General features: G+C 53.4%; 4 protein-coding genes and 1 long non-coding RNA gene across 12 annotated transcripts; 3 read left to right on the top strand and 2 right to left on the bottom strand.

Moving 5' to 3' along the window:
* Nucleotides 1-31: 31 nt before the first annotated feature.
* Foxh1 (forkhead box H1) lies at nucleotides 32-3,592 on the top strand. Of its 2 annotated transcripts, XM_076912281.1 has the most exons (4): nucleotides 32-272; nucleotides 1,595-1,804; nucleotides 2,056-2,160; nucleotides 2,258-3,592. In XM_076912281.1, the coding sequence occupies exons 2-4, from the start codon at nucleotides 1,631-1,633 to the stop codon at nucleotides 3,089-3,091; spliced, it is 1,113 nt and encodes a 370-aa protein (XP_076768396.1). In that variant the 5' UTR covers nucleotides 32-272; nucleotides 1,595-1,630; the 3' UTR covers nucleotides 3,092-3,592. The 2 variants fall into 2 exon arrangements, with proteins under 2 accessions (XP_076768396.1, XP_034371883.1); XM_034515992.3 differs by having other exon boundaries at nucleotides 145-1,804.
* Nucleotides 3,185-11,581, bottom strand: Kifc2 (kinesin family member C2). Of its 5 annotated transcripts, none has more exons than XM_034515987.2 (19): nucleotides 11,442-11,581; nucleotides 10,498-10,555; nucleotides 10,168-10,249; nucleotides 9,873-10,021; nucleotides 9,642-9,780; nucleotides 9,389-9,534; nucleotides 9,250-9,315; nucleotides 9,036-9,164; nucleotides 8,591-8,668; nucleotides 8,367-8,481; nucleotides 8,178-8,287; nucleotides 7,298-7,406; nucleotides 7,033-7,196; nucleotides 5,265-5,369; nucleotides 5,061-5,182; nucleotides 4,841-4,964; nucleotides 4,617-4,746; nucleotides 4,278-4,534; nucleotides 3,185-4,203 (listed from the first exon to the last, which is right to left on the bottom strand). In XM_034515987.2, exons 4-19 carry the CDS (start codon nucleotides 9,945-9,947, stop codon nucleotides 3,949-3,951), a joined length of 2,124 nt encoding a protein of 707 aa, XP_034371878.1. In that variant the 5' UTR covers nucleotides 9,948-10,021; nucleotides 10,168-10,249; nucleotides 10,498-10,555; nucleotides 11,442-11,581; the 3' UTR covers nucleotides 3,185-3,948. The 5 variants fall into 5 exon arrangements, with proteins under 5 accessions (XP_034371878.1, XP_076768360.1, XP_034371877.1 ...); XM_076912245.1 differs by lacking the exon at nucleotides 11,442-11,581 and adding an exon at nucleotides 11,214-11,358; XM_034515986.2 differs by lacking the exon at nucleotides 11,442-11,581 and adding an exon at nucleotides 10,868-10,935.
* Nucleotides 11,582-11,900: 319 nt separating this feature from the next.
* Tmem276 (transmembrane protein 276) lies at nucleotides 11,901-12,987 on the top strand. Its single transcript, XM_034515994.2, has 2 exons — nucleotides 11,901-12,042; nucleotides 12,215-12,987. Exons 1-2 carry the CDS (start codon nucleotides 11,950-11,952, stop codon nucleotides 12,698-12,700), a joined length of 579 nt encoding a protein of 192 aa, XP_034371885.1. The 5' UTR covers nucleotides 11,901-11,949; the 3' UTR covers nucleotides 12,701-12,987.
* Nucleotides 12,988-14,127: 1,140 nt separating this feature from the next.
* Nucleotides 14,128-25,870, top strand: Zftraf1 (zinc finger TRAF-type containing 1). Of its 2 annotated transcripts, none has more exons than XM_034515990.2 (4): nucleotides 14,128-14,715; nucleotides 22,469-22,707; nucleotides 23,333-23,544; nucleotides 25,063-25,870. In XM_034515990.2, exons 1-4 carry the CDS (start codon nucleotides 14,353-14,355, stop codon nucleotides 25,452-25,454), a joined length of 1,206 nt encoding a protein of 401 aa, XP_034371881.1. In that variant the 5' UTR covers nucleotides 14,128-14,352; the 3' UTR covers nucleotides 25,455-25,870. The 2 variants fall into 2 exon arrangements, with proteins under 2 accessions (XP_034371881.1, XP_076768393.1); XM_076912278.1 differs by lacking the exon at nucleotides 25,063-25,870 and adding an exon at nucleotides 23,946-24,717.
* On the bottom strand, nucleotides 21,332-23,979 carry LOC143434190 (uncharacterized). 2 transcript variants are annotated; one of them, XR_013103530.1, is made up of 3 exons: nucleotides 23,893-23,979; nucleotides 21,860-23,673; nucleotides 21,332-21,477 (listed from the first exon to the last, which is right to left on the bottom strand). It is a non-coding gene; the product is annotated as an uncharacterized LOC143434190 (long non-coding RNA). The 2 variants fall into 2 exon arrangements; XR_013103529.1 differs by having other exon boundaries at nucleotides 21,332-21,474.
* Nucleotides 25,871-27,524: the final 1,654 nt, after the last annotated feature.

Here is a 27,524-nt window from a genome sequence, read left to right as displayed (position 1 = left end):
CGGAAGCCGCGGTGCTAGGTGGGAGTGCTGGGCAGAGCCACTCTGCAAGGGCGGGACCTAAGGAGCGCCTTCCAGGGATCCGGTCATCCCTGGTAGATTGACAGGGGCGGGGTCAGCTCCGGTAGATGATTGGTTGATGCTTTGGTGGATTTTTTTTTTTTTTCTTGCTTTATTCAGTGGCACGAACACCCTGACGTCCCGGGTGGGGCAGGAAGGGCAAGTGTTCAGGTGTACCCGGAAGGGTGATCTTTATCCTATTCTTTGATAAAAAGGTAGGAGTCCATTCTTCAAAGCAGAAGCATCAGTGGTCGAAAGAGGGAGCAGCGAATACCAGGGGATGGGTGATGGTTGGACCCTGGGACACTGTAGTCAGGGAGAAGCAGCCGAGATGAGGAGCCCTGAAGGTCAGACCAAGGAGCCAAGCTTTACTTGGAAGCAAGGAAGGACCTGTGGAAAGGGAGACCTCAGACTTGCCGGAGAGAATGATTTCTTTAGTGAATAGGCCAGGGATATTTGCCAGGTGATACAGCAGCTCTCAGCTAGAGCCCTGAGAACAGAAAGCAGAGGAGCAGGAGGTGATAGGATTCTGGGGGAAGTCAGACAAGAGCTAAAAGAAGAATCTGAGATGAGATCACAACCCAATCAGGGGTATGACTGTCAGGAAGTGAAGTCCCACTGTGTTCATCCTCCATGTGTGTCCACACTGCCTCCTACACTCATGACTGTATCTTCCTTGGCACAGCGAGTGTCTCAGTCCTTTGATGGTATAATGGGGAGGGGCTTCACAGAAAAAGGTGAATTCTCAAAAAGCCTTTAGAGCTGATGAAGGTCTTGGATTGTCGGCTCTGACACCAAACTGTGCTGTCGGTGCCCTGATCAGACCCTCAATGCAAACCTGCCCCTTGTAGTAGCCAGGAGAACTTGGGTAAAGTTTTAGAACATAGATGAGGACTGAGCCCAAGGATAGAGCCACCAATTAGATGATCATGCTTGCATGGGCGCCACCTGTAGCATACTCCTGGAAAGATCACTTAGGTCTCTGTATCTCCTCTTGTTTCTGGGAACAGATTCTACCTATTCCTTTTAGGTCCAGAAGGTCAATCAGTCTGCATCACCCACCCCACCCCACCCCCCACCAAGTCCTGAACAGACTCCCCACCTAACTGTTTTGTCTTGAACTCCTGAGAATTCCCGTCCCTCTCGGGGTAGTTTGGCTGGAGAAGTCACTTCCTGTCTGTTAAATGGGAGCTAGGGACCGGACCCAGGCAGATAAGGTATCCTAAAGTAGATCTCTTTCAAGGGCTTTTCCCTCCAGGTTATGGGGATGCCCAGGCACCCAAAGGCAACCTGGGAGTGGAGACTGATTTTGAAGGCCACCAAAAGTTCCCTACTAAAGTCTTTTCTGCTCTTCCCTTCAAGATTAACTGAAACCTGCTAATTGTGGCTGCCCACATATCTTCCCCTCCCCCACAGCCTCTTTCTCTCACCCCTCCCCCTTTCATCAGAATGATAAAGGGCCTGGCCTGCCTGCCCCAGCATGGCCTAGGGCTGGGACCCAGCCTCAATTTACAGTCTGACTATCCTGAACCCCCAGTTAGTCCAGGCGCCAGCCCTGGGCTACCGCCCTTGTATGGGGCCTCGAGACAACTCTCAGCTGAGGCCCCCAGAGGCAGAATCTCTTTCGAAGACCCCCAAGAGGAGGAAGAAGACATACCTACGGCATGACAAGCCCCCCTACACCTACTTGGCCATGATCGCCTTGGTAATTCAGGCCGCACCCTTCCGCAGGCTGAAACTGGCTCAGGTGAGAGAGTCCCTCGTGCTTTGGGGCACAACTAACCCAGGTCTGATCCCCACTTACTGTAGGCTCACACTTGGCCTCTCCCTAGCCCACTCACCCTTGCCTGTGAGACCAGTCCTAAGACCCTTCTCCCACAACCCCTACCCACTCTGCCTTCAGGCAAAGAGAGGAGATGCCCCGGGGTGGGCTGTAGGAGACGGAGAGGGTACTACTCCAATCCCCACCTCACCGTGCCAAATACTGCCTGGTTTCAGATTATCCGTCAGGTCCAGGCAGTGTTCCCCTTCTTCAGGGACGACTATGAGGGCTGGAAGGACTCCATCCGCCACAACCTTTCCTCTAACCGGTGCTTCCGTAAGGTGGGGTGGTCGAAGATCGGATCCCCGGGGGCGGCATGGGCTCGGAAACCCTGAATCTCTGGGTAGAACAGTCATACCCAAGCCAACCACTCTCTAGGTGCCCAAGGACCCTGCAAAGCCCCAGGCCAAGGGCAACTTCTGGACGGTGGACGTGAGCCTGATTCCTGCAGAGGCACTGCGCCTTCAGAACACTGCCTTGTGCCGTCGATGGCAGAACCAGGGCACAAACAGAGCTTTCGCCAAGGACCTGAGCCCCTACGTGCTCCACGGCCAGCCTTATCAGCCACCCAGCCACCCACCACCATCTAGGGAGGATTTCAGCATCAAGTCCCTTCTAGGGAACCCTGGGAAAGAATCCACATGGCCCCAGAATCCTGGGCTAGCTGGACAGAGTACCCCAGCTCAGGCAGGCACCTTGTCAAAGGGGGAAGAAGGGGTGGGCACTGGACCCTCTAGCTCCTCTGATAAGCCTCCATGGCCCCTCTGTTCCCTTCCTGGGCCCACAAGAATAGAGGGGGAGAGTTCCCAAGGGGAAGTCATGAGGCCTTCTCCTGTTTCCCCAGATCAAGGCTCCTGGCCCCTTCACTTACTTCAGGATTCCGCAGATTCCATAGGAATGTCCAGGAAGGGGAGCAGAGCTTCATTATGGGGACAGCTACCCACTTCTTATTTGCCCATCTACACGCCCAATGTAGTAATGCCTTTGGCCACACTCCCTCCTACCTCTTGTCCCCGGTGCCCATCTTCAGCCAGTCCAGCCTACTGGAGCGTGAGTACTGAATCCCAAGGATCCCAGGACCTACTCTGTGATCTAGACTCCCTCTTTCAGGGGGTACCACCCAACAAGAGCATCTATGATGTGTGGGTCAGCCACCCTAGGGACTTGGCAGCTCCTGCCCCAGGCTGGCTCCTCTCCTGGTACAGCTTGTAATATTTTAGGGCAGAAAGGACTGCTTCTCTCTTTCACCCATGGATATCATTTTGATGAACCAGAGCCAGAAGCTTTAAAACACCAGGCACAGGCTCGCTGAAAACCCACAGCTTTAATTAGGTTACTCTAGAAAGGGTTTTGTCTCTGGCAGATAGGAAGGTCTGGCCCATCAATGCCTTTGTCACTCTCACACGCAGGGACCAGATCTGGATCTGGAGAGCTAGACTCTGCCTGGATAGTGCCTCCTCTTGATCCCACCTTCTCAGGCCCTCAAGCCATCCATCTATCCATCTCTCTGTCACCATGCCGTCCTGGCTCCAGGCTGGGGGAGGGAGAGCCAAAAATGGGTCCAGTCTGAAGTCTTGCCCTCTCTCAACTGCCTGGGTAGAAGGTAGCACCTTTCAGGGAAAGGGTTAAGGAATGAAAGACTGGACCATACATGATTTCGGTGTAATGGAAGTAGGGGAGCGATTAACAGTAAAGGAATTTACAACATTTTAATTCCAAGTCTGATATTGGGGGCAGGGTGGCGACTTGGGAAACCACTTGGTCTGGGGTCTGGTTCCTGCAGCTCTGGCTCCCCTGCTGTGTGTCGATAAGGGCAAATGGCGATAAGGAGAGAACTGAGGGCCTGTGGCTCAGCTGGGGGTGGAAGGGTGGAGACAATCCTTTCTCAAAGCATTCTGTGGCCAGATCAAGAAAAGGAAGGGGGAGACTGTAGACCTCTGTTGGGGGCAGCTAGGGCCCAGAGTTTTTGTTTTTAAAGGTTTCCCTGGGAAATGGGGTATAGGATTCACTGCTACCTCTGCCGGCAGAGGTATGCTCTCAAGCCCAGTTCCAGGGGCTTTGACCCAGATCTAGGGAGGCAGGTCCCCTGGAGTTTGAAGAGTCAAGCCAGAGCAGCTGTTGAGGCTGGGACTGGGAGGGCTGCCAGGAGATGGTGTAGGGGTGCAGGAAGTTCCAGTGAGTGGGGTGTCAGTACTGAGAGAAGAGGGAGTTCCAGAGCGTGGGGCTCTTCGGCGCCGGGCAGGCCCCAGTTCCACTTGACCCACTCGCTCCGCAAACTTGAGCGAGCAGATGGTCTCCCCGAGATCTTCTGCCCTTGTGGAGATCTACAAGAGAGTGGAACTCATACACAGCCCTGGTGGCAGCACCCACCCAGGCTTGCACTACCCCAGGGACCCACCTGCAGCAGTAGAACTGCAGTGGTGCCCGCCCCGAGCGCCGGCTGTAACAGGCGCGTAAGCTGTGAGTCACGGAAGGGCACATGAGGCCTCCGAGCTCGCAGCGCGGCCATCACTCCTCCTAGTGCCAGCAAGGAGCGGTTGATTGCCTGGGCTTCACGAAGACGCCTGGCGCCATTCGGGTCTCTCTGTACCGGGCTGGCCACCCCTGCTTTCCACACTCGTTCAGATCCTGCCAGATCCACCAGGTGCAGTGTGCCTGCAAGGCAAATGAACCAGGTGTGGAAGGAAGCCTTTTGTGAGCTGGGAACTCAGCAGGACTTAAGCACAACCAGTGGTACCTGTGATACCCTGGGCCCGAGGAGGAGATGCTGCCTGTAAAGTCAGCGTAACTAGGGCATGGGAACGTGAGCTGTGCTGGTTCATAACAGTGGCTGCTGTAGCTCGGTTGCTTCTCCCCAGACTCAGCATCTGGAGAGCAGAGCATCAAGGCTAGCCTGATATATATATAGATAGTCCCTGCCCCTAGGTGGAAGAAGACAGGGGCCCTGGAGGGCAGCTTTACCTGGTGCAGGGTTTCCAGGTTAGGTACATCCCAGTGTGTGAGGCCAGCCACTTGAATTCCCCCCTGCCCTGCAGGTCCCTGCCTCACTACCAGGCGTTCTGGAGGCCCTGTAGCTAGGAGGTCCCTGGTGAGAGAGGGTGGGTTTAGTTCTATGGGTTTTAAAGGTGGCTGCAGAACCCTGGGCCAGGAGCAAGGAGAAAGCCACCCACGCATCCCTGACCTGACCGTCTCGTTGTAGATCTCCACCATGCTGAGGGTCACGTGGTGGTGCCCTCCAGTCCCCATCTCTCGGAACAGCAACTGCAGTGCCCTAGGAGCTATGCCAGGGTCCTCAGGTGGGCCCTGAGGACAGTGTGCAGTGCCACATTGGACTCATACAAAGCCCTGAGTCTCTCCCCACCCCCAAGTGCAAGCTCCAACCTACCTCCATGCTATAGGTTTTCCCTGTCCCAGTCTGACCGTAAGTGAAGATGCAGACACTGTACCCCTGGAGGCAGGACAACACAGCTGGCTCCAGCTGCCTGAAGACCTAGGGACAAAAAACAGGTGAGAGAAGTGTTCTCAGTCCTTCCCTATCTCCCCATTCAAGACCTGGAAGGGTAGTAAGTGCAGTTGACAAAATGTGAGCAAAGTGTAACTCCCCTGGGAAGTAGCTACCTTTCTTTGTATAGCGGCTGCCTTAAGAAGGGACGGAAGCTTTTAAAACAAAAACAAACAAACAACAACAACAACAAAAAACCAACCAGCCTGGCGGGCAATGTAGAGTCCTAGAGACCAGTGGGGTAGGGGAGAGTAGTGGTCAAGAGCTTATTAGATGCCAGGGCTAGACTTCCAGGTTAAAACCTGAGGTGACTAAAAAACAAGTACTGATCATCCTTTCTGTGCTTTTCTGGGTCATTCCTCTCTATGGCAACAATTGGAAATGTGTGTTAGGAAACCTGAATAGTACTTGATGAGAAAATAATAAACCTAAGTAGGTAGGAGTGGTGCACGCCTTTAATTCCAATCCTCGAGAAGCAGGGGCAGGCACAGCTGAGCTTGAGGCCAGGCTGTCTACATAGCTAGTTCCAGGCCAGCCAGAATCACACAGTAAGACCCTATCTTAAAACCAGACAAATAAACAAGAAGGACCTCTGTGGGTATAGGAGGAGATAATGACCAGGAAGAACTATAGAAACCAGGCTCAGAGAAGCAGCTGAGGAAGATGTGGGACTGAAAGGTTCAACCTGTTGAACAGAACTATGGTGGGGACATTAAGAGCCTTCTGAGTAACTACACGGCCAGCTTTCATATGAGAAGGTCTTTAGGGATTGACTGGCTATCACTTCTAATTGGTGATCATATAAACAGTGTCTAAAATTAGAAGAGCGAGGATAAAAAGTTCAGGGCTAGGTAAAAAAAAAAAAAAAAAAGGAAATACAGGTGAGAGAAACTTCATGAAAGAGAGATACATCTGATCCAGTTTGTTAGATGGATCGCCCAGTGCAGAAAAGTCTAGGGAGTTGTACATGGCTGCAGTTTGGGGTGGGAAATGATGCTGGGGTGAGTGTAAGACAGACAGAGGAGGTAGGAAGTCAGTCAGCAGTGAGTCTGTCCCTGCTAGACACTACAATATACGTCTCTGTGAGAGCAGCAGGTAGCATGAGTCTTCACTGCCAGCTGTCTCTTACCTAATCCCTATCAGCTCTGAGCCCTCATCTCAGTCACAGAAGCTCCAGCAACACACTTTGTGTGCGAATAGAGCCCACGTGTGAAACAAGTTGGGGTAGACTGCTTTTCCACGGGGGTCTGGGAAGAGTAGGATCAGAGCAGGGTAGTGAGGGAGCACTGGGGCTCCCACATAGCCTGTCTTGGGGTCACAAAGCAAATAGAAGCTCTGCCTTCACAGATGGGTAGAAGCCTGCACAGAGGAGGCTCTAAGCTATCACCCACAGGCTCACAGCCCTGTCTCCACCACTGGGGAACCATCAGGGCTCTGCAGCCAGTTCCACACGAACAGTAACTCACCTTGGACCCGCATTTTCCTTATCACTCAGCTGGGCAGCCAAGGACTTTCAGTGGCTCCTTTCCCTGATGGAGCCCAGCCTCCCCACCATCTAGGTATTCAGATGGGCATGGAAGAGGGAATGGACCTCTTCTGGACGCAAGGGACTTGGAGGAAGGGTCAGGACAGATGCAAAGGTAGCTGTCACCTCCTCCTGGCTGGCATCTTGAGGAAAGACCCAGTCTAGGCGAAAGCGATGCCGGCGCCCTCGGTAGCATGTGGTGATGGTTCCCCCTTGACCAGGCTCCACGCTCAGCAGGCTGGAAGGTCTTCCTTCAGCTGGTCTCAGCCGACACAGAACACGAATATTCCCTGCATTAAGGATCACGTCAACACACTGCCCCCGTAGCCCTGAAACAGAGAGCTCTTCTAGTCTGTAGTCACTGGAGCTCCACTCCCAAAGCCAATCTCACCCTTGAGTTCCAAAAGCCGCCCTGAGCATCCAGTTGGGGGTGCTTGGTGCCCTTCTGGGAGCTGAGTTCTAGCCTTTCCGGCTGACAGAGCCCCAAGGGCCCAGGAAACCTGTGAGAAAAACAAAGAAAGGTGTGTTGGGGTATCCTATTGAAGCGGGGTGCTGAGAGCAAAACAATCATTTGCAGTGGCATACAACTGTCAGTAGGTATGGACCTGAGGCCAGCATTTGGTGGATCTGAAACAGAATCTAAGAATCATAGGCAAGAATATTCATGCTATCATCTGTCCTTCTGGGCTTCCCAGCAATTGTCAATTTTCATAGTACAGAAATGAGGACACAGCCAGGTGGTGGCGGCGCGTACTTTAATCTCAGCATTTGGGAGGCAGAGGCAAGTGGATCTCTGAGTTTGAGACCAGCTTGGACTGCAGGGTGAGTTCCAGGACAGCTAGAGATATACAGAGAAAACCTGTCTTAATTCCCCTACCACAAAAAAGAAAGAAAGAAAAAGAATGAAAGATAGCCGGGCGGTGGTGGCGCATGCCTTTAATCCCAGCACTTGGGAGGCAGAGGCAGGCGGATTTCTGAGTTCGAGGCCAGCCTGGTCTACAGAGTGAGTTCCAGGACAGCCAGGGCTACACAGAGAAACCCTGTCTCGGGGAAAAAAAAAAAAAAAAAAAAAAAAAAAAAATAATGAAAGATAAAAGAAATTAGAACACTTTGGGTTACTTAGAAATTATTCTGATCCAAGTGTCAACAACTGGCCCAGTGGTACAGGCAGCTCCTGGAGAATGGGAAGGGGAAACAGTAACAGGCTCCCCTGGGATAGACAGTGAACACACTGCTTATAGAAAAGGTACTAGGAGGGCAAGGATCCTGACCTGGCCCTGAGCCTCACTCAGAGAGCCCTGACAACTCTGGGTAAAGGTGCTGACCAGTCCTCGGAGGTCCCCACAGCCTTGACGAAGGCTGGCCATTCGTGCCCGAAGTCCTAGAGGAGGAAGACCATTGAGAGGGAAAAGAAGACTGCAGAGCAGAGCTTTCCCAGAAACCACCTTCTCATCCCTTACCTGCCAGCTGTCCATGAACTTGCTGCAGCTCCTGTCTGCAGTTCTGTTCTGTCTCCTGCTGGAGCTGCTGGAGGGCCCCTCGAAGGCCCTGCAGCTGCAGCTCCTGTACCCCCAGCTGTCCCTCCCAACCCCACTTCTGTCACTGAGGAAACAGGCACCAGGCCCTGCCCCAGACTTCACCTCCCAGCTCCCATCCCTCTTTATCCATAGGTCCCCTAGCCCACCTGGACTCGGAGAGCTTCTGTGGTGTCTTGGGCTTCTTGAAGCTGGCCCTGCAGCTCCAACAGTGCCCCTGCCTCCTCCTATAGAGAGCAGGAACCAGATGGGCCATAGAGCCAAATGCAAACTCAGGAAAGGTATCCTGTAGTTCTATTTCACAGACTCAGGCCAAAACAAGAATGGCTAAATCCACAGTACCCAACTCTATGCAAGGCTCCCTGACCCAGGCTCTTTGCTCTTTGATTTCCTGAGGTTACTCAGAGAGACCAGGAATGGTGTGGGGGGATGATTTCTACAACAGTCAACCTCATCATTGACTTTGTTCATAGTTGGAGATGGCCCCCACTAAAGCAAACATAAAAGTCCTGAAGAGGTTGAGGTACTGTTGCTGGATATCAGGTGTACAGGAACCTAAACTGCAGACAACATAGCAGCCGAATGGCAGAGTACCTGGGGAGGTCTGGGGAGTGGGCCAGGCCCCCAGTGCAGAAGGAGTTCCCGTGTAAGGTTCAAGCTCTGTTTCAAGGCTTCATTCTCCAATGTGAGGTGCTGGACTCTTTTCTCTGAATCTGTCACCCCCTGACAGAGAGGGATATCATCAGCACCCACCTGAAATTCCCCTGACTTTTCAGCCTGTTCCCTATGCCCACCCCAAAAGCCTCACCACTCCCAGGCGAAGTCTACTCAGCTCTTCTTCCTGCTGCTCCAGCTGCTGTCTCAGCTCTTCCAGCTGTGGAAGAGTCAAGGTCAGGACAGAATCCATTTTTCGATCTCACACCCACCCAGTCCCTGACATTCCTTACCTGCCCAAGAATGAGCTGCTCCAACCTCTGCCAAACTCTCTGTTCCTCCTCCAACTGGGGAGGCTGATGTTCTTGGGTTTCATCCTTTGGTACCTCATCCAGGATGGGAGTGGGCTGAGAGGAGCTTTCTTCTTGTGACAGAGACCCTGGAGAGGGATGGGCCCAGTTATTAGTAAGGAAATATCTGTATAGAGAGTAGAGCCAGTTTTGATAGACCCTGCTCCTTCCACTAATGGTGATACTCTTTACAGACCATCTAGAGTGGAGGGCTGCACTGGGCAGGTTGGTTGAGTCCCCTGGAGCAGGGCCTGCCTCCCCCGGGGACTCCGTGTCCATGCCAGAAGGGCCAAGAGCTGACTTGTTACTGTCAACAGTGGGGGGACTTCACCAGGCTGTGAAGGAAGTAAGAACCAAAGCAAAAGAGTTGGAGATGTGAAGACCACAGAGGCTAGGGAAAGGAATAACTGGAGATGGTACTGCTCACCTTGCCCAGGTCAGGAGTCGTCCCACAGCTCTCTTCTGCCCCCAACTGGAGGGAGAGGAACTCAGCAAGACGCATGAGTGCCTCTTCCAGAGACACCTCAGCTGCTCCACCCTCCGCTCCTTTCTGGCCATCCTCAGATTCTGAGCAGCCTTCGAAGCCAAGTGAGGAAGGAAAAGGCATTCTGCATCACTAGAATGGAGGGGAGGCCTTTCTCCCTTCAGGTGAGGTTACAGTACTCCAACTGCAAGGATTGCCCCGACCCTTCTTTCCCCAGCAGCTCCTGTCATGCACCTACCGGCCAGGCTGTTCAGCTCAGTCAACAGTTCTGATGTGAATTGATCCGGACGGCGACGACCCCTAGGTTGGCCGCCGCTTTTCTGGGAAGAGAGCATGGGGCACAAGTGAGGGGGCTGGCAGCATGTGCGACTCTTTCGCTTCTGAAATGGGCCAAGAGGTTGGGGCTGAGATCTTTGACCCCACAAACTATACACAGAGACAATACTGGTCAATGAACAGCTCTATTTCCCAGAGCAGGTGCCTAAGGACTTAAGCTGCACAGGTCAGCCACGACCAGATCTCCGAATGACGGTGGTAACCAACCGTGATGTAGGCCTACTCCGCTCACCTGGGTGGGGTCTCCGGGGTCCGAGACCGCCGCAGCCCCGCCATCCCTGCGGAAAAGACTGTAGAAGATGTAGATGAGCAGAGAGTAAAAGGCGTACATGGGGGCGCGGGGCGGCAGAGAGCACCGCTTCGCGCCGCCCCGCGTCCCCGCACCAGGTCTCTGCACCCGCCCGCCGCAGTGCCCATGCGCATGCTCGCGGCGATCGCCCCCACGGACGATCTTCCACGGGCGGAGGGCCCACACTGAGGAGCGACTGCGAGGAGCTGCAAAACCTGTACTTAAGGCCCTATCAAACGTTTTTTAGCCCCTCTTTCGCAAAGAACTCCAGCCGCTGTCTAGCCTCTTTTGGGAACCGCGCGGAGACCCCCACCGTTGTGCGCGCAGGGGAACAGAGCCTTCAGAGCACAGGTGTACAACCTCTCCTCCCCGGGTAGCCCAGCCCAGACTCCACCCCTCCCCGGAGCCGGACCCAGCCCCGCCCAGACCTCCCCTTCGGTCATACCCTCGCCCCTCCCACAGCAAGCAGTTCTCCTTCGAAGCCCCACCCATCCCGACTCACAGCTCCGCCTAGACCCCTCGAAGCGCCACCTCTTTTCTCTCAGTCCTAGCCTACTGCCCCGAAGCTCCGCCTACATCCCCAGGCTCAGACCCTGGACCCTTCAAAATCCCAGAGCTCCAGCAAACCTATACTGAAGCCCATGGGTTGTGACTCATGCCTTTAATCCCAGCGCTCAGGAGGCAGAGGCAGGCAAATCTCAGTGAGTTTGAGGCCATCCTGGTCTATACAGGAAGTTCCAGGACAGCTAGGGTTATGTAAAGAGACCCTATCTAAACCACAAACTAGCACTGAACAACTGGTCGCGACCTCCTCGCTTCCAGCCCCACCCCTCTAGAGCCTCCCAAGGCCCTCCACAGGCCCCGCCCCGCCACTCTAGCCCGAGCACCTCTCGTTGGTGGATGTAAGCCGGCTGCTCCAGTCCGTGTCTCGGGAGGGCGGGCTAGGAGGCGAGGCCGACTGTTGTGGGCGGGCTCAGGCCTCCCGCTCCCGGTCTCCAGGTACTGCGCGCTGCTGCCTGTCGCAGGCAGGCCTTCGCTGCTGCTTCTTCCCGTCTCCTGCGTGGAAGACCGTATCTAGGACGGTGCCCAGGCCACAGCAAGAAACAGCTCCTCTTGCCGTTCCGAGTCCCTGGCCTGACACCCGGCTTGGGCGCCAAGATTCCAATCCTATTCCCCTTTCCCAGTAAATGAGTCCTTCTTCCTTGCAGGTGAGTCCAGTGACCTCAGGACTCCAAAAAGTTTGGAACTGAATCTCTTCTAATGTCTACTCAAAGGTCTCTGGAACTTGAGATTCCTGAAGAGCTGCCCTGAAGACTCCAGATCGCCAGCCTCTGTGCGTACTTATCTCCAAATTTGAAGATTCCTTTCCTATCTCCTCAAACTATTCAACGTGTCATGGTTTCCAAACCCAGGAATGAATGGAGCACTGTCCTGTCCCACCTGGTGTTGGCAGGGGTGTCCCTGCATGCAGCGGTGAGCTCTGTACAGGTGAATATTCTTACTTTCACAAACTATGTAGATCCCTGGACTAGAAAGAGGGTGATGGGAGGCATGGGCGGCAGGGATTCCTGGACCGTCCCAAACTCTTTCCTATTTAAAAGTGGCTGTTTTTAAATGGCTTCTTTTCCCTTTATATGTCTACCTTTCCCGGTGTCAATAGTCCAGTCGAGGAGCAGCTGCTGGCTTCCTGCTCCAGACCTTTGCTGCCATCATTATGTTGGCCCCAGGGCTTAACACTCATGAAGACTGCCTCTCTGGAGCTTGGGTTGCCACAGTCATCGGTCTACCTCTTCTGGCCTTCGATTTTCACTGGGTGAATGGGGACCGCTCTTCTGCCAACCTGCTTCTGGGAGGAGGCATGGTGCTGGCAGTGGCTGGTGACCACCTTGGCCCTGAAGGGTGCTCTGTAGCTGGGCAGGCAGTACTGCTGGTGGTTGCAGTAACCATCCTTATTGTGGCCGTTTTCACAGCCAACACTTATGGGATGTGGGGGGGCGCCATGCTGGGTGTGGCAGGCCTCTTGAGCCGGCTGGAAGAGGACAGGCTGCTACTGCTACCAAAGGAGGATGTCTGTCGTTGGGCCCTGGCTGCGGGTAGTTGGGCCTATTGCCGGGCCCTGCACACACAGCGCCTGCAGTGGGAGTGACTGTGACACTGACAGCAACTCAGGGCTTCTGTGCCAGGTACGCCTCCTACTGGCCCACATGTAGAGCCTCTCTTCGGGATAAACTGTCCTTCCTCTTAAAGTGAGCCTGCTATAGTTTCATTAACGGGGCAGAGCTTGGGTGCTATCCCTTCTCTGTTCATGCATGTGTGGAAGCTTACCTAAAACCAGAATGCAAAGAACAGGTCTTTAGGACACTTGGGGCCTGATTCTGGGAGGAACATGGTTGTGAGTCAGAGGCCTGATTTCCAATAAATGTTAGGAATATACAGGAGTATGGAATCTGCTTATTCTTGAGCTAGCTTCCTAAGGCCTCCAGGGTATCAGCCGATTTCCCTAAGTAAAGGAAAGGGGTGGTGTGCTGTAACTGGCATAAGGCATTGCTTACTTTAGCACCCTGGCAGACTTGCCAAGAGAATCCCAGAGTGCTGGCCATGGTGGTACAGGGCTTTAATCCCAGTTGGGAGGCAGAGACAAGTGGATTTCTGTGAGTTGTGGGTGGCCAGGTTGGCCTACATAGTGAGTTCCAGAATGGCCAATGCGACATATAGTGAGACCCTGTATTTAAAAAAAGAAAAAAGAAAGAAAAACATTTTTAAAAAAGAAAAGAGAGAAAAAAATAAAAACTTCTCTGCTGAGAAGAGTCTGGGGGCCTTGGTTTCCTGGGACATAGTAAATTTGCATATATCCTTGTTGGACCTGTCAGGTAGCCCTCTGGGGCAATGACCTTCACAAACTCATGGCCGAATTCATAAAGGGTAGAAGAGGGCTATACCTCAGCAATTCCCAGAAACTGCACATCCCTCTGGACTGACTTGATTACTACCTGTTTGACACCCTCTTGTCGGTGCAAGACATATCTTATAACTTAAGACCCCCCCCCCCTTCTACTCCAACTCTTTCTGCAACTCTGAGGCTGGGACGAAGAAGAGGTGGGTTAGGGAGTGTATACCCAACCCTTCCCTGTTCCTGTACTTGCATCTTGTTGACCTTTATCTGTCGCGCAAGCGTGCTGGTAGGTGGGTTTTTAAAGATCGTGCTCTATCACTCTGGTCAGCTAGGCCAGAGCCTTGCACACACAAGCCCGAATTTCTGTACATATTGGCACAGGCACCCCTCGAACATGGGAGTCTAGGGGCGCTTTGCACTCTCGAGGAGCCTGAAGTCTGGGTATACCTCTTCATACCACGGAGCTGATTGTACCTCTCCAAGGGCGGACTCCCCCCCAACTCCCCCCAGCCCCTCTCCTGGTCGCCTCCTGGACCCCACCTCCTTCTGTTCACCTTCTAGGGTGGGTGGGCTCTCCGGCGTTCTCGCTCCTCCATTGGAGGTGGCCGCCGCGTCGTCTTGGCCCTCGCGGCGCTTCCATTGGCTTGTGCGGAGCCCACGTGACCAGGAGGACGAGGGGGCGGTGGCGTGGGGGGGTCCGCAGCGAAAACAAAGATGGCGGCCGCGCCGGGGTTGGTACCCGGGGCGGCTGCGGGCCGACGCGCGGGCCAGGCCCACTGAGGCAGCTGCACGGTGGGCAGGCTGCGGGGTCGCCGCAGTAGTGAGAAGCCGGCAGGGGCGCGCGGCGACCCTAACTTCCAGCCGGCGAGCGCGCCGGCACCCGCCCGCCGGGCCGGCCGGCCGCGATGTCCGGCGCTGAGGAGGCCGGCGGGGGTGGCCCGGCTGCAGGGCCCGCGGGTGCCGTGCCGGCCGGGGCCGGGGTCGGGGTAGGGGCAGGGCCTGGGGCTGTCGCGGGGCCGGCTGCGGCGGCTCTGGGCGAGGCGGCGGGGCCCGGGATCCCAGACGAGGCGGGCCTGGCCGGCGCTCGGCAGCTGCAAGAGGCGGCCGGCGACCCCGACGCGCCGCCCAAGAAGCGGCTGCGGGCGGCCGAGGCAGCCGAGGCGGCGGCGGCGGCGGTGGCAGCGGGCAGCGGAAAGCTGGAGGAGCGTCTCTACTCGGTGCTGTGCTGCACCGTGTGCCTGGACCTGCCCAAGGCTTCCGTGTACCAGGTAGGGCCGCCGGCCGGGCCCGGCGCTGCGTTGCCTGGAGGCCTGGGGCCGGTGGCCGGGAACCCTTCCTATCCAAACATCCAACCTTCCAGGCCTACGAAACCTTGCTCCTGTCTCGAGGCTCCTTATCTTTTCTTGCTCTGAATCTCATTTTCTGTGTTCGATGGTACCCTTTGCTCTCCAGTCTGAATTTCCAGTCTCCTCCTTAGATTTCTTGTCTTCACCCTCTGGTTCCTCCAGGGTGTCCCCCTTGATATAGTCCAGATCCTTTTCAGTTGACCATGTAGAGATCTGTGAACAGGGACCTGCCCTTTTCTACTGCTCATCGACACTGTCCCTCACTTCTAGACCCTTGGGTGAAGAAACTTCTTTACCGGACATAGGGCTCCAGTTCTGGCAGCCACACCCCCAAAAGTGTCCATGGAAGGACCATGTCTGAACAACTAAATATGTCTTCATTTGTGCCCTGTGGAGTCCTGTTTCCTTCTGAAGAACTGGAAGGAAGGAGGGCCTCTCATCCCCTCCCTGTCCTGATCTGGAGGAAGCAACCTGTAACAAACTTTACTGTTTGGGTACTTTTCTCCTGCCCCAGCCTGGTCAGTTTTTCTACTCAGGCCCACCTCACCCATGCCAAGCTGGCTTCCAAGGTTGCCAACACATAGGAACTTTTGTCCTACCTTCCCATCTGAAGACCCAGTGTACCAATAGGATTCCCGAGTCCTGGTCTATGTGGGTTTAGCATGCCCTCTTCCAAGTAAAAGAGAGTAGACTTCTGGTTCAGTGTAGGTCCACCTTCCCCTGGTCTTTCTGCCTCATTTCCCAGCCACTTTGAAAAGCAAAGCAGTCTCTGTCAGCTTTCTTTGTACTTACAGGAGCGAAAAGTGGCTGGTGGGGCCTGTTTCCCTGCTTTTCTTTAAACAGAGGACCTGGCTGAGGGCCAGTAGAGGTCTAGTCTGTATAGCCATTTCCCTATCCTTTGGATCTCCATGTTCTTCTGCCTTGGCTTGAGGTTTTGGGGAGGTGTGGGGTGATCCCAGTGACCTGCATGGGACACCCACCCTCCTAGGCTGGGCCAACTGGAGGTGCATTTCTCACAGCTGCTGAATCTAGAAACAGTATTTACCTGTCATTTTAGGGAACATCAGAACCTGCTCACAACTAACCTTTTTCTTGTCTTGGCTCCTTGGCCCTTCTTAGTGGGAGAGCTCTTGCTTTCCTAGGATTTAGTGAGAATCCAGCAAGACAGGCCAATGGAAGGGGGTCCTGAAGAATTCAGGGGTTTCCTAGTTGGTCCTGGCATGATGGTAGGCCACATGACATTAGCTCCTGGTCTACACAGAGAGTCACAGTTCTGCTTCTAACCAGAGTGGCTAATGAGACTAGCTGGTTCAAACCAGTCTACACACTGAGTTAGTTGTTGCTCTGGCTTGGGTGGCTGAAGTCAGGCAGCTGAGATACTAAAATGAAGTGAGTGGAGGGACTGCCTTCCCAGGTACTGTTCCAGGGGGAAGGTAGCCAGGTTCCCCTAGAGCACACTTGGTGATCCAGATGAGCTATGGGCATTGACATTGATCTCCAAGCTCTGCCACCAGCCTCCTTCCCAGCTCCCTTCTGCCCGGGTAGATAGCTGGAGTAAAGCGTTTTCCCTGTTGTAAAGACTGGGAGACTCCTAGAATATGTCATTTTGGAAGAGTCTTGGGCAAATGCAAGAACCTTGACTACCCACAGATAGCATGTAAAATGGGAGTGCAGAAAGAGAGTAAGGAAGGGAATGTCCTAGTGTTTAGGAAAGCTGCCAGAAACGCTTCGTGGCAGCCTCCTAGCACGTGTGGTGCGGCCCAGGAGGGGCCTGTTGCTGTCTTACCAAGGTACCGGGCAGGCCTCCCCAGGCTTCTTTCCTAGTCTTCTCAGGATCTGAGCACAGACAGCATGGGAATATCCCTGGTCAGGATCTACTGTGGGTCACCACCTCTGCCTGAGCTCAGCTCTTCTGTCTTGTGCTAGCCTTTCTGTCTTGTGCTAGCTCTTCTGTCTTGTGCTAGCCTTTCTGTCTAACCCATGTTGCTGGGCGGTCTCTTTAGTTTCCACCTTCAGCTGTTGCTGGCAACATTTGTCTGACCTCAGCAGAACACTTAGCTCCAGGTGGCACCAGCCATGCTCTGCATTCTGGGGGCTGACTCTTGGCTCTGGTAGGGTGAAAAGAAGTGGGTAACCATGCTATGTCTGGCACTGGACTTAGGGGGGAAACTACAGGCTGCTGAAGTTGGCTGAGTGCGTGGTAACTTGAGAGTGTTATCCATATGCCACCTGTGCTGTCAGGGAAGCTCATAGAAGCAGACAAGAACAGATTCAGCCTTTATATGTGGGCTCATCCACCTGGGCCTGAGACAGCCTTTGGACCTGCAGGGCTATACTCATACACTGACATATCACAGACTAGGAAATTTATTCAGGTTACCTGACCAAGGCTGTCAACCAAGTAGTTCTTATCCCTAGGGCCTGTGTCAACTGCTACAACAGGTGTATGCTTTGATGTTCTCTGTGTGGGTGTTAGGTATATCCTGGGCAACTGGCCCAGCAAGGTATGTAGCCACCTTCCTGAGTCTAGGGAGGACCCTTCCAAAGTTAGGCAGCCACTGTGGCAGGTGTCTGGTAGGTGGCATGAAGGCCAGAGGCAAACTGACACAAGAACTTCTAGCTAGTCCAGACTGGGCAGATGGACAGGCAGTTTGTGCTGGCTCCCTGTGCTGGATGTATTCATGAGGCCAGAGACGATGTAACCAGTCAGTAATTGCACATGAAAGTGCCTTCTCTGGGGGAGTCCCAGCCTGAGATGTTGTAGTCTGAGCCCTGACCTACTTCCCGTAGCTTTTCTGCTACAATCCTTCACATACCGCCCAGTATGGACCTTCGTAAGATAGACTCAGCCTTGACCCTTTCCTTGGGTGTCAACCAGGCTCAGCCCCTCAGCATCTGGCAAAGATACTGCTCTTTTCTTCCAACCTTCACAAGCCTTTGAGGTCAGGGATCAGTTAAGTGGGCCTCTGTCACAGAATATGGTGATCCAGCTATATAGCTAGTGTGGGCTCATGATTTCTGTGACCAGGGCCCTGTGTCACTGTTCCACTGTTGCTTCTCCTTGTTTCCCTTTTGAGCTGCCCTCTCCACATGTCTACCTGCCTCTGTGCTCCCTATTGGGCCTGACTGTAACAAACCCCCATCTTGGAGCCTTCTATTCTCCCTTTCACAAGGATTCCTATCCTTTCCCAAGGAGCCAGTTCTGCTTAGGGTCCATGCTTAACTATGGAGGTTCAAGAAGTTGGGTTAACTCTCAAGGTGCCACTAGGCCTGTTGGAGCCTTAACTGCATCCAAGACACCTGGATGGAAACTAGAGAAAAACAGCCTGCCCCAGAGGATGGTTGGTATGTTCTGCTTTTTGTCTTTGCCTCTGAATGTCAGAGACTGGGTATCTGGCTGACAGAAACCCCAGAAAACACTTGTTCCATCTCTCCAGGACCCCTTCTGAGCTATTTGTTGTCCAGGGCCTGGGATCCCTGGCTCTGCTGCTGCTTTCCTCTTCCTCTCCTCCTTCTCTCCCTCTTCCTCCTTCCTCTGCTTCCTCCTCATTTGTTTTTATGTATGTGAGTGTTTTGACCACTTGTTTCTATGTCCACCGTGTATGTCCTGGCACCTTCAGACATCAGAACAAGGCTTCAAGTCCCCCGAAGCAGGAGTTATGGATGTCTGTGAGCCACAGCAGGTGTTATTAACTGCTGAGCCAACTCTCCAGCCCCTCATTTCCTTGAGGCAGGACTGCTTAGGTGTCCAGAGAACTGTTGGCTTCCCAGAGTCTAGGGTTTTGTTTTGTTTTTTTGCTGTGCGTGCCCATGCATGTTGGTAGTTTGTCATCTTGAGTTACTTTTTAACTCTAAGCAATGTTCATTTCTGAGTAAAAGCCACATTCTAGGGGATAGCTGGGCCCCATCTAAATCCTGGATATGGCCAACCTAGAACTTCAGATCCAGCCTGAGTGGGAAGGTTCTTGTCCTTGCTTCCCCCATATTGGTTGGGTACCCATGGACAAGGAGCCAGTTCTGCTTAGGGTCCATGCTTAACTATGGAGGTTCAAGAAGTTGGGTTAACTCTCAAGGTGCCATTAGGCCTGTCAGAGCCTTAACTGCATCCAAGACACCTGGATGGACACTAGAGAAAAACAGCCTCCAGGTAGCTGAGCAGCACCTTGGTATTAATGCATTTGAGTGCCAGTGGCCTCTGTCAAGAGTCTGTGAGTCTGTGATGTCCTGAGCAGGAGGGTAGGCTGTTCATATGGGTCTGGGTACCATCCATACTCTATTTTGGGCTCCCAGTGTTTGCAAGGACCATATGTTCAGGCTTGAAAGATTCTGACCACAGGAAACTTGCAATCAACTATTAAGTTGAGGAGGACCCATTTCTAAGACCTGTTTGTGGCTCAGGGGCAGGGCTTTGTCTTACCCATAGCTATTCCATCTAGCTCCTTTCACCCAAATGAGAATCCCATTCAAATAGAACACTCCTGCCCTGGGCATGCATAGGCTAAGTATATGAGCTGTCTGCAGGTTGGAAGATGGAAGGGCTAGATACTAGCCTGTGGGGTACAAGAGCAATGACTATTTCTGGACCATTAGAGGAGCCTGGGCTCAGCCCCTGGGAATGGAGTCCTAGAAGCTTTGACATGGGAAACTGCAGGGGTGGCATTTGTACTGAGGCTGCTGCAATCTGAGTGTCAAGCTTTGCTACAGCACATTGCCTCTCCTGTGGTATCCTGTGCCCGGGAAGAAACTGAGACCTGCAGGGAGAAGATGAGAAGTCCCAGATCTATGGCTGAGGAATGATCTCAACCCTGTGAGCTCCAAGTCAGTATCTGTGATAAGAGGGCCTAGAAAGACCTACAGTGTCATCTTGGATAGAAGTCTAGAATTTACCTGATTGATGGTGGGATGGTACCTTGCCTGGCCATTGCAGGAGCAGTTTCTGGAGGTGCCTAGGCATTGTAGTAGGCACTGTGGAACCATCTGTGGCCAAGCTTCGGAATAGACAGTGGGCTATATAAGTCAGGGGATAGGCACAGTCTGTCCAGCTAAGGCTAACTGTGGTTGTCCTGGACTTATATTTGAAGTTAGGTCTTTGCTCAGGAAGTTGTGAGAGGGTTTTGGGTTAAGTGCACCGTTGACATAGAGCTTACCTAAAGACAATATCATGAATGGCTGCTAAGTGGCTCCAAGTGGGTGTGTCTTGGTCCTTAGATAGGCCAGTACACTACAGAACATCTTGGTTCTGCCAAGGGAGAACTGCCACTCAGAGCTGAACTGTCAGGGCTTCAACATCCCATTTTTCCAGACCTTGCACACTCCCACAGAGGCCCACAGGGACCTAGAAGAAAGCAGGATTAGCACCATTTCCATGTGGTGTGAAATTGATTTGAGTCTGCAATTCCCATGAGAATGGGCTCCATGGCCAGACCCAGCACAGGCTTAGGTGGCTTTCCGGGTGGGGAGTAGGAGTGGTACTGAGAATTAGTAATAGGATTGGCCCCCTCAGCTCCCATTAGGAGGGCCCAGGACTCCTTTCCAGGTTTGCCTGGCTGAGGTTAGGAGCAGGTATCCTCAGCCTAACTTACACCTTGAGAGGATCAGGCTACAGAAGAGAAAAATACTGTCACCTCTACTCAGGCTGGTAAATTCTGAAAGTGACTACAGACCTGAGCCCTGAGCCTCAGGTATCTTGTTACCAGAAAGGGACTAAAGCCCTTGCGAGTAGTAGGGCTACAGGGTCCTGGGAATCTTAGTGCTGATACCTTGCTGAGTGAACTTCTTTTATTTTTCCTTAAGACGGGTCCCACCATGTAGCCTAGGCTGGCCCAGAAATCACTTCGTATTCCAAACTGGCCTCAAACAGTCCCTCTGCCTCTGCCTCTGCCTCTGCCTCTGCCTCTGCCTCTGCCTCTGCCTCTGCCTCTGCCTCTGCCTCTGCCTCTGCCTCTGCCTCTGCCTCTGCCTCTGCCTCTGCCTCTGCCTCTGCCTCTGCCTCTGCCTCTGCCTCTGCCTCTGCCTCTGCCTCTGCCTCTGCCTCTGCCTCTGCCGCCTCTGCCGCCTCTGCCGCCTCTGCCGCCTCTGCCTCCTCTGCCTCCTCTGCCTCTGCCTCCTCTGCCTCTGCCTCCTCTGCCTCCTCTGCCTCTGCCTCCTCTGCCTCCTCTGCCTCCGCCTCCTCTGCCTCCGCCTCCTCTGCCTCCGCCTCCGCCTCTGCGCCTCTCTGCCTCTGCGCCTCTCTGCCTCTGCGCCTCTCTGCCTCTCTGCCTCTCTGCCTCCTGCGTTCTGAGATTATATTACTCCCAGTTCTGGATCGAGTTCTTGAAGAATGCTGTGTCATACTTCTATGGGGGCATCCTGAGAGTGTATCTCTGAAACATATGAACGTTAATTTTGTGTTGTACTCCCTCCTGCCTTCCAGAGAATAATAGTCACTGTCCTGGGAAGTCCTCAGGCAAATGGGGGATAAAAAGATTTGATCAGCACCTGCCACATCTACACCCAGCTCCAACCCTGCCCATTGACTTCTAGGGATGGACTCAGTAGATTGGTTTTTAATTCTTCAAGCAAACACAGGTTTGGTTGTAGATAATCATGTGATGTCTCCATGGGCATGGCTTCCTCATCAGGCTTCTGTCACTGTCAGCCTTCAGCATGTAGATCCCATCATGCACTGAGGACTCAGAGAACCTGCTGAAGCAATAAGATGGTAGCTGAGGGTTATTAAGCAAGGCAGTGATGCAGATGTAGCCTCCTGGCATGGCCAGGCAGTGGCTGCATATGACTCTTTCCCTAATGTACACTGTACAGATTACCCTCAATATGGTAGGCCTGATATATTGGTCTCTCCTTTAACAGAGTCCTTCACAGTGTGGGAGCCCACTCTCCCACTCTGGTATAGCATTCTCAGCCCATCCTGTATCTGTGACACCAAATGGTACTCAGTGTATATTGGGTCAGTAAGAGATCCGGGATAAGACTAATTCTAAGTCTGTGTATGTGAGCAAGGATCAGGCTAGCAGACCTGCTCCTGGTGATCCCATTTGTATCAGCCCAGTTCAGTACGAAGTCTTACCTGAGCCAGCGGGGCCTCCTGCCTGCCACAGGCTCTGTAGCATTGGTGCTGGAGCAACCCCAGTAGGTAGTTGCCTTCTCTGATTGCAGCTGCTGGTTCTTACCTGTTTATTGGCAAGGGCTAGATGGAGGGACCAGGGCTGATCTCAGCTGGAGCCACTTCTAGTACCCACATGAATAGCCTTTTGAAAGCCAAGGGCAAAAAAATGCCTACTTCAGCAGTAACCATGACCCCATAAACAGCTGCTGGCTGGATGCCCCTATCATGTCAAGCCAAAAGCTAGTCTTCTCTGATAGGTTAAGTGGAAAAGCCAGGTTCCAAGCGCAGATGTAGTCAGGTTAATTACCAGCCAGGTCTGCTTTAGATGTACCCAGGACCCCTATGACCTGATAAGACACTGCTCTTCACAAAACCAGAGCTAGTGTGACATCCTAAGCAACTCTCTGTATGCTGGATACCAGCAAGGCTTGGGAACCAGCAGGTACTCCTCACCTAGCTAGCATCCCTCCGGACAACTGGTCTGGCTGGAGCCATCAAGTGTGGGAGGGCACATGTATGTGCAAGCATCCCACAGGTCTGTGAACTTCACCTCCCTTTCCTTCTTCGCAGTGTACTAACGGTCACTTGATGTGCGCTGGCTGTTTTATCCACCTACTAGCAGATGCCCGGCTGAAGGAGGAGCAGGCCACATGTCCCAACTGTCGTTGTGAGATCAGTAAGAGCCTCTGCTGCCGGAACCTGGCTGTGGAGAAAGCTGTGAGCGAGCTCCCTTCAGAGTGTGGCTTCTGTCTGCGTCAGTTCCCTCGCTCCCTCCTAGAGAGGCACCAGAAAGAGGAATGCCAGGACAGGTAACCATGGTGAAGGTGTGGCCTTGGGATATGGTCAGCCCTCATTGACTGGGCCCTGGAGACCACATATGCATCCAGTTATGCAGTGATAACCGTATAGGCCCCAGGTGGTAAGAGCATACCTTTCTACAGAAGACAGTTAAGGTCTACACTAGTTGCTTTCTGGATATGATGCTAGCTAGCCCTGTAGGATTCTCTGTGGCTATTGGGTAGGTCCTTGAAAGGTCCACTACACCAGGATCAGTTCAAAAGCTCTAGAAAGCTTGAGTGAGACTGTCAACCTAGTCCCAACATATAGAAACAACCACTTGCCTGGCAAGGTCCTGCCACCAAGAGCTTTCCTAGAATGAGGCTGTGTGAAGTCCAGTACTATGGTCAGCAACCAACTAACCCTCAGGCAGAGTGCCATGAGTACTAGGCCCAGGAGGCATGTAGACTAACAGCTGTAGTGCTTCTGTCTCCTCAGTCTCATGTGCATGCCTGCATGTGCTCTAGGTGACTGGCCTCACAAGTCAGTGTATCCTACAGGGAAAGGCTTGTAATTGGGCAGAAGGAGTCTGAAAAGACTACTGGGCATGACCATTTGTTCCAGCCAGAGTTGACCACTATTCTTACCTCCTACCAGGGTGACACAGTGCAAGTACAAGCGTATTGGCTGCCCGTGGCATGGCCCTTTCCATGAGCTGACAGTGCACGAAGCTGCCTGTGCTCACCCGACCAAGACAGGCAATGAGCTGATGGAGATCCTCGGGGAGATGGACCAGAGCCACCGCAAGGAGATGCAGCTCTACAACAGCATCTTTAGCCTGCTCAGCTTTGAGAAGATTGGCTACACAGGTGAGGCACCCCACAGTTCTCTGCATGCCACACAGATGCTGTTTGGGATTAAAGGGCTGGCAGCCAAGAGCAGGGAGGCAGTAAGCTCTGGGCAGTAGGCACAGGCTGCGCCGATGGACAGGAAGATACCTTGGGGAAGAAGATAGGTTGGAGATTTTGCAGAAGGAGGGATGTACCTGCATGGCTCCTACAGAGGTCCTTCCCACCTATCCTATTCCCCCCACCCTTCTGCCCACCACCCTAGAAGATGATCCCCCCTTGCTGTATGGGGCTCCACATATTTGGGATGGTTGGGTCTAATTAGAAAATTGGGTATGTTTTGGGCAGTCTGGGTGTTTGGGATCTTACCTTTGGAGCACGGAGCAAGAAGAGCATTCCATCAAGTCAGGTCCTGTCTACAGATGTTCACTGAAGGCCACAGAGCCTCCCGAGGCTGGCAAGAAGCTGTTTGGAGACAGGGTTCCAGAACAAGCTGAGGGTCTGAGCTCAAACTGTAGAACTGGGAGTGGATGCCCACAAATGAGTAAGCTGGACCGGGCCTATGCTCACTGGATCTCATGGCTCCCGGGCATCTGTCACCAGCTTTGAACATGTCGGGGAGCAAGAGCCAGGCCACAACTTGGGCCGGAGAACAAGAAGCACCTGCTGACACTGGGGCCACTCAGGGAACTCCATTCCCTCTGCTGCTCAGCCTGCCGCAGGTGGCCAGCTCAGAGCACCCAGGGCAGTCTTGGACAGCCAGTCGTGCCATGCTGCCTAGACTAGCCCAAACAGGCCTGAGATGCAAAGGGCCCAGGGGCCTGCATCAGCAGAAAACTATGGCTCTTGGTTAAGAGTAGCCTTGGCTGAGATCTCATGGCCTGTGGGGTCTGGGTAGGCCAGGCCATGTGGCTACAGCAGAGGCTGGGTGGGAAGCCCTGTCCATGAAGGAAGGACTGGCAGCCTAAGAGCCCACACATCCACAGCAGGACGTGCCAGCCACAGGACTGCAAAGGCAGGACTGCCTGCTAAGCGACAGCCCCACAAGCAGCCGGGCAGAATCCACATCACAGTGTGCAACATTGAGGACTTGGCACTCCCCTTGGGCAGGACCAGATACCATATGCCCACCTGCTGGCTTTTCTGGCAGCTTTGTATCAGAACCAATAAAGTGCACTTGTTCTCAGAACTGTATCCTGTCTGTGTGTCTGCTTACCCACCCCTCCGGGGACACGGGGCTGAGGGTAAGGAGGGTGGCTCTGTGGGTTGGCCACACCTGGGCCACATGGCCTAATGTCCCACAGCTTCAGAACTTTGCAGCTAATTGGTGTTAATCCTGTTTGTAGTTGTCCCCCAAAGCTTGTGCACTTCCATTTGCCATAATTGTGTTTGGCTTACCTTGTGGCAAGTAGAGCACGCTGTCTGGGTAAGTTGCCTTCCTCCCTGGCTGAGCCTGTCCTTGGCCTGTTGGGGAAGGCGCCACCCAATGGCCTTCCCCAACACTAACAGTTGGCTGTCTGGCCCTGTCTGTCTCCACAGAGGTTCAGTTCCGGCCTTATCGCACTGACGACTTCATCACACGCCTGTACTATGAAACACCACGGTTCACAGTGCTGAACCAGACATGGGTCCTGAAGGCTCGTGTGAATGACTCGGAGCGCAACCCCAACCTGTCGTGCAAGCGCACACTTTCCTTCCAGCTACTCCTCAAGAGCAAGGTCACAGCACCCCTGGAGTGCTCTTTTCTTCTGCTCAAGGGCCCATACGATGATGTGAGGATCAGTCCTGTTATCTACCACTTTGTCTTCACCAATGAGAGCAATGAGACAGACTATGTGCCGCTGCCCATCATCGACTCTGTGGAGTGCAACAAGCTGCTGGCCGCCAAGAACATTAATCTGCGGCTCTTCCTGTTCCAAATACAGAAGTAGGATGGACCCAGGCACCTGAGGAGCAGAGGGCTGCAGTCCAGTAGTGCTGTCCCACCCATCCCTGGCTTGGCAGCAGCTTCACACAACTATATGATCATTTTAGCAAAGGAGGAGAACAAACAAAATCAAACACTGAGAAAGTCTGCATGCGTGTGCAACGGGGTCCCTGCCTCTGGCTCACCTTCCTCCCCTCTGCCTCCCACCTCCTGCAGGCAGCCAGAGGCTGAGCTGACCACAGTGGAAACAGCACTCTGGGCTCCTCAGGTACAGGTGGTGAGGAGGGCAAGAAGCCACCTTTATCCCAGCTCCCATCCTCACACCGAGGTGGCACGGTGGTCCCCTGGCCGGGCTCAGGGGCCCTGGCTGACTTCAGACAGCATATTTGATTGCAATTAAAAAGGCAGCCTTGTTTCCTACTTTCTGTTTTGTTGGAGGGGAAGGCGTGGCCGTGAATGGACTTCATGGGAGATTTGGTTTGACCTGGTGGTCAGAACCTGCCCTGTCTGATACTGCACCTATGTGTGCATCCCAGAAGAGACTTAAGAGACACTGCCCCCCACAGTCTTATCAGAGGGATTGGGACTAAGGCCTGGACAGTGAGCCAGAAAGGGTTGGGCTTCCCCAGCCACTGACCACTCAAAGGAAGCAGAACTTGGCTAGTAAGGCTCAACAAATGTTTTCGGAATGCAGGGTGAAATTCTGTCTCTTCCAGGAAAAAAAAAAAAACAAAAACAAAACCTCTACAGGCTCTTTAAGTGATACGATTTTAGAGAGAAAGAATCCATTTGCTTTATTTAGTGTAGAGGGCCAGGTGTCCTCAGGGTGCCAAGGAGGCAGCCACTCTCTAAGAGACCTGCATTTATTGGTGGCGGGGGCACCACAGGACCAAGGCAGAGCAGAATGGTTTATTGTGTAGGCAATGTAGGCCTTCCCCTTGCTAGCCCATTCACAGATGCTCTGAGTGGTGGTTATAAGTAGGACAAGTATTAGGGCCTCAGAATATGACGCAGCCATGCTTGATAGGCTAGGCCCTTGTCCTTTTTTCCTTGGATTCCTCAGAAATACTGAGAAGGGTAGGACTTGCCTTCTTCAATCTTTGCTTAGGAGATGAGGCTCTAATGTCATAGCTTTTTGTTGCTTTAATACCAAAGAACCAGTTTCCTCTGCCCTAACCAGACCTTCACATGCCTCAAAGTAGTCCCTACAAACCCATGCAAACTGGTTGGGCCTGGGCCTGAACTGCCCTGTGCCTTCCAAGCCAAGGGACAGGGTAGCCCTGGACATGTGGGTACAAGTACTGATGTTCCACCTTGACCTTCAAGAGGGCAAAGGGCTGACAAATGTGGAGAGGACTTGGGGTACAGGCCTTGTCTGTTTTCCTGAGCACAGCCAGGAATAGGCCACTGGGGCCCTCCTGCCTTCTCACAGGCTGAAAAGTTTTCAGCACCTTGTTTAGCTTCCTGCATGGGGCTTGTGGGAATTCTCTTCTGCAAATATGGCCTGGCCAGGAGGGTTGGGAAGGCCCATATTTGGCTTCTGCCTACTACAAAGGACCCCATGACAGATTACGGCACATCCATGAAAGCACTGGCCTTTGATTCCTATCCGGCTCCTTGATGTCCTCTGCCCTCGGGCAGCTCCTCAAGCACGCTTATCTTTGGAAAACAGTGGGCCCCTCTGAGAGTCCCTCTGGATTCCAAGGTGATGGTGTGAAAAAGGGCAGGGCTAGCTTGCCCTAATAACCCATGTCTGGATGTGTGAGTGACTGACTCACAGAAAGCAACCTGAAGGTCTCTCAGGAAGAGACAGGATAGGAGGGTTATTCCCCTTGGCAAAGCCAACCGGGACACAGTGGGCTTGGGGGGAAAAGCTGGGCTGCCAGAGGCTCAGAGGCAACAGAGCTTTGAGTATTTGTATGTGGAGCTGAGGCATACCCCAAGGTGTACATAGGATTAGGGACTCTGCCTGGGAGAGACCCGCCTAGGGCACCCAGGGGGACTGATAAGCCTTCCCAGCAACATACTCAGTGTGGTCCCTACACTATGACTGTCACGTGCAGCAGTTGAGCCT

This window comes from Arvicanthis niloticus, chromosome 13 (genome assembly GCF_011762505.2).
Source record: "Arvicanthis niloticus isolate mArvNil1 chromosome 13, mArvNil1.pat.X, whole genome shotgun sequence".
In the NCBI taxonomy this organism is placed as follows: Eukaryota; Metazoa; Chordata; class Mammalia; order Rodentia; family Muridae; genus Arvicanthis; species Arvicanthis niloticus.
Note: the sequence above shows the minus strand (reverse complement) of the source record. Positions and strands in the feature narration are given on the sequence as shown.

Coding starts and splice junctions, on each gene's coding strand:
- Foxh1 (XM_076912281.1), top strand. CDS start 1,631: ATGGGGCCTCGAGACAACTCTCAGCTGAGGCCCCCAGAGGCAGAATCT. Junction 1,805..2,055: donor GCAGGCTGAAACTGGCTCAG/GTGAGAGAGTCC, acceptor GCCTGGTTTCAG/ATTATCCGTCAGGTCCAGGC. Junction 2,161..2,257: donor CTAACCGGTGCTTCCGTAAG/GTGGGGTGGTCG, acceptor ACCACTCTCTAG/GTGCCCAAGGACCCTGCAAA.
- Kifc2 (XM_034515984.1), bottom strand. CDS start 10,596: ATGTACGCCTTTTACTCTCTGCTCATCTACATCTTCTACAGTCTTTTC. Junction 5,183..5,264: donor GGAAAACCTATAGCATGGAG/GTAGGTTGGAGC, acceptor CACTGTCCTCAG/GGCCCACCTGAGGACCCTGG. Junction 4,747..4,840: donor ACCTGGAAACCCTGCACCAG/GTAAAGCTGCCC, acceptor TCTGCTCTCCAG/ATGCTGAGTCTGGGGAGAAG.
- Tmem276 (XM_034515994.2), top strand. CDS start 11,950: ATGGTTTCCAAACCCAGGAATGAATGGAGCACTGTCCTGTCCCACCTG. Junction 12,043..12,214: donor CAGCGGTGAGCTCTGTACAG/GTGAATATTCTT, acceptor CGGTGTCAATAG/TCCAGTCGAGGAGCAGCTGC.
- Zftraf1 (XM_034515990.2), top strand. CDS start 14,353: ATGTCCGGCGCTGAGGAGGCCGGCGGGGGTGGCCCGGCTGCAGGGCCC. Junction 22,708..23,332: donor AAAGAGGAATGCCAGGACAG/GTAACCATGGTG, acceptor ACCTCCTACCAG/GGTGACACAGTGCAAGTACA. Junction 23,545..25,062: donor TGAGAAGATTGGCTACACAG/GTGAGGCACCCC, acceptor CTGTCTCCACAG/AGGTTCAGTTCCGGCCTTAT.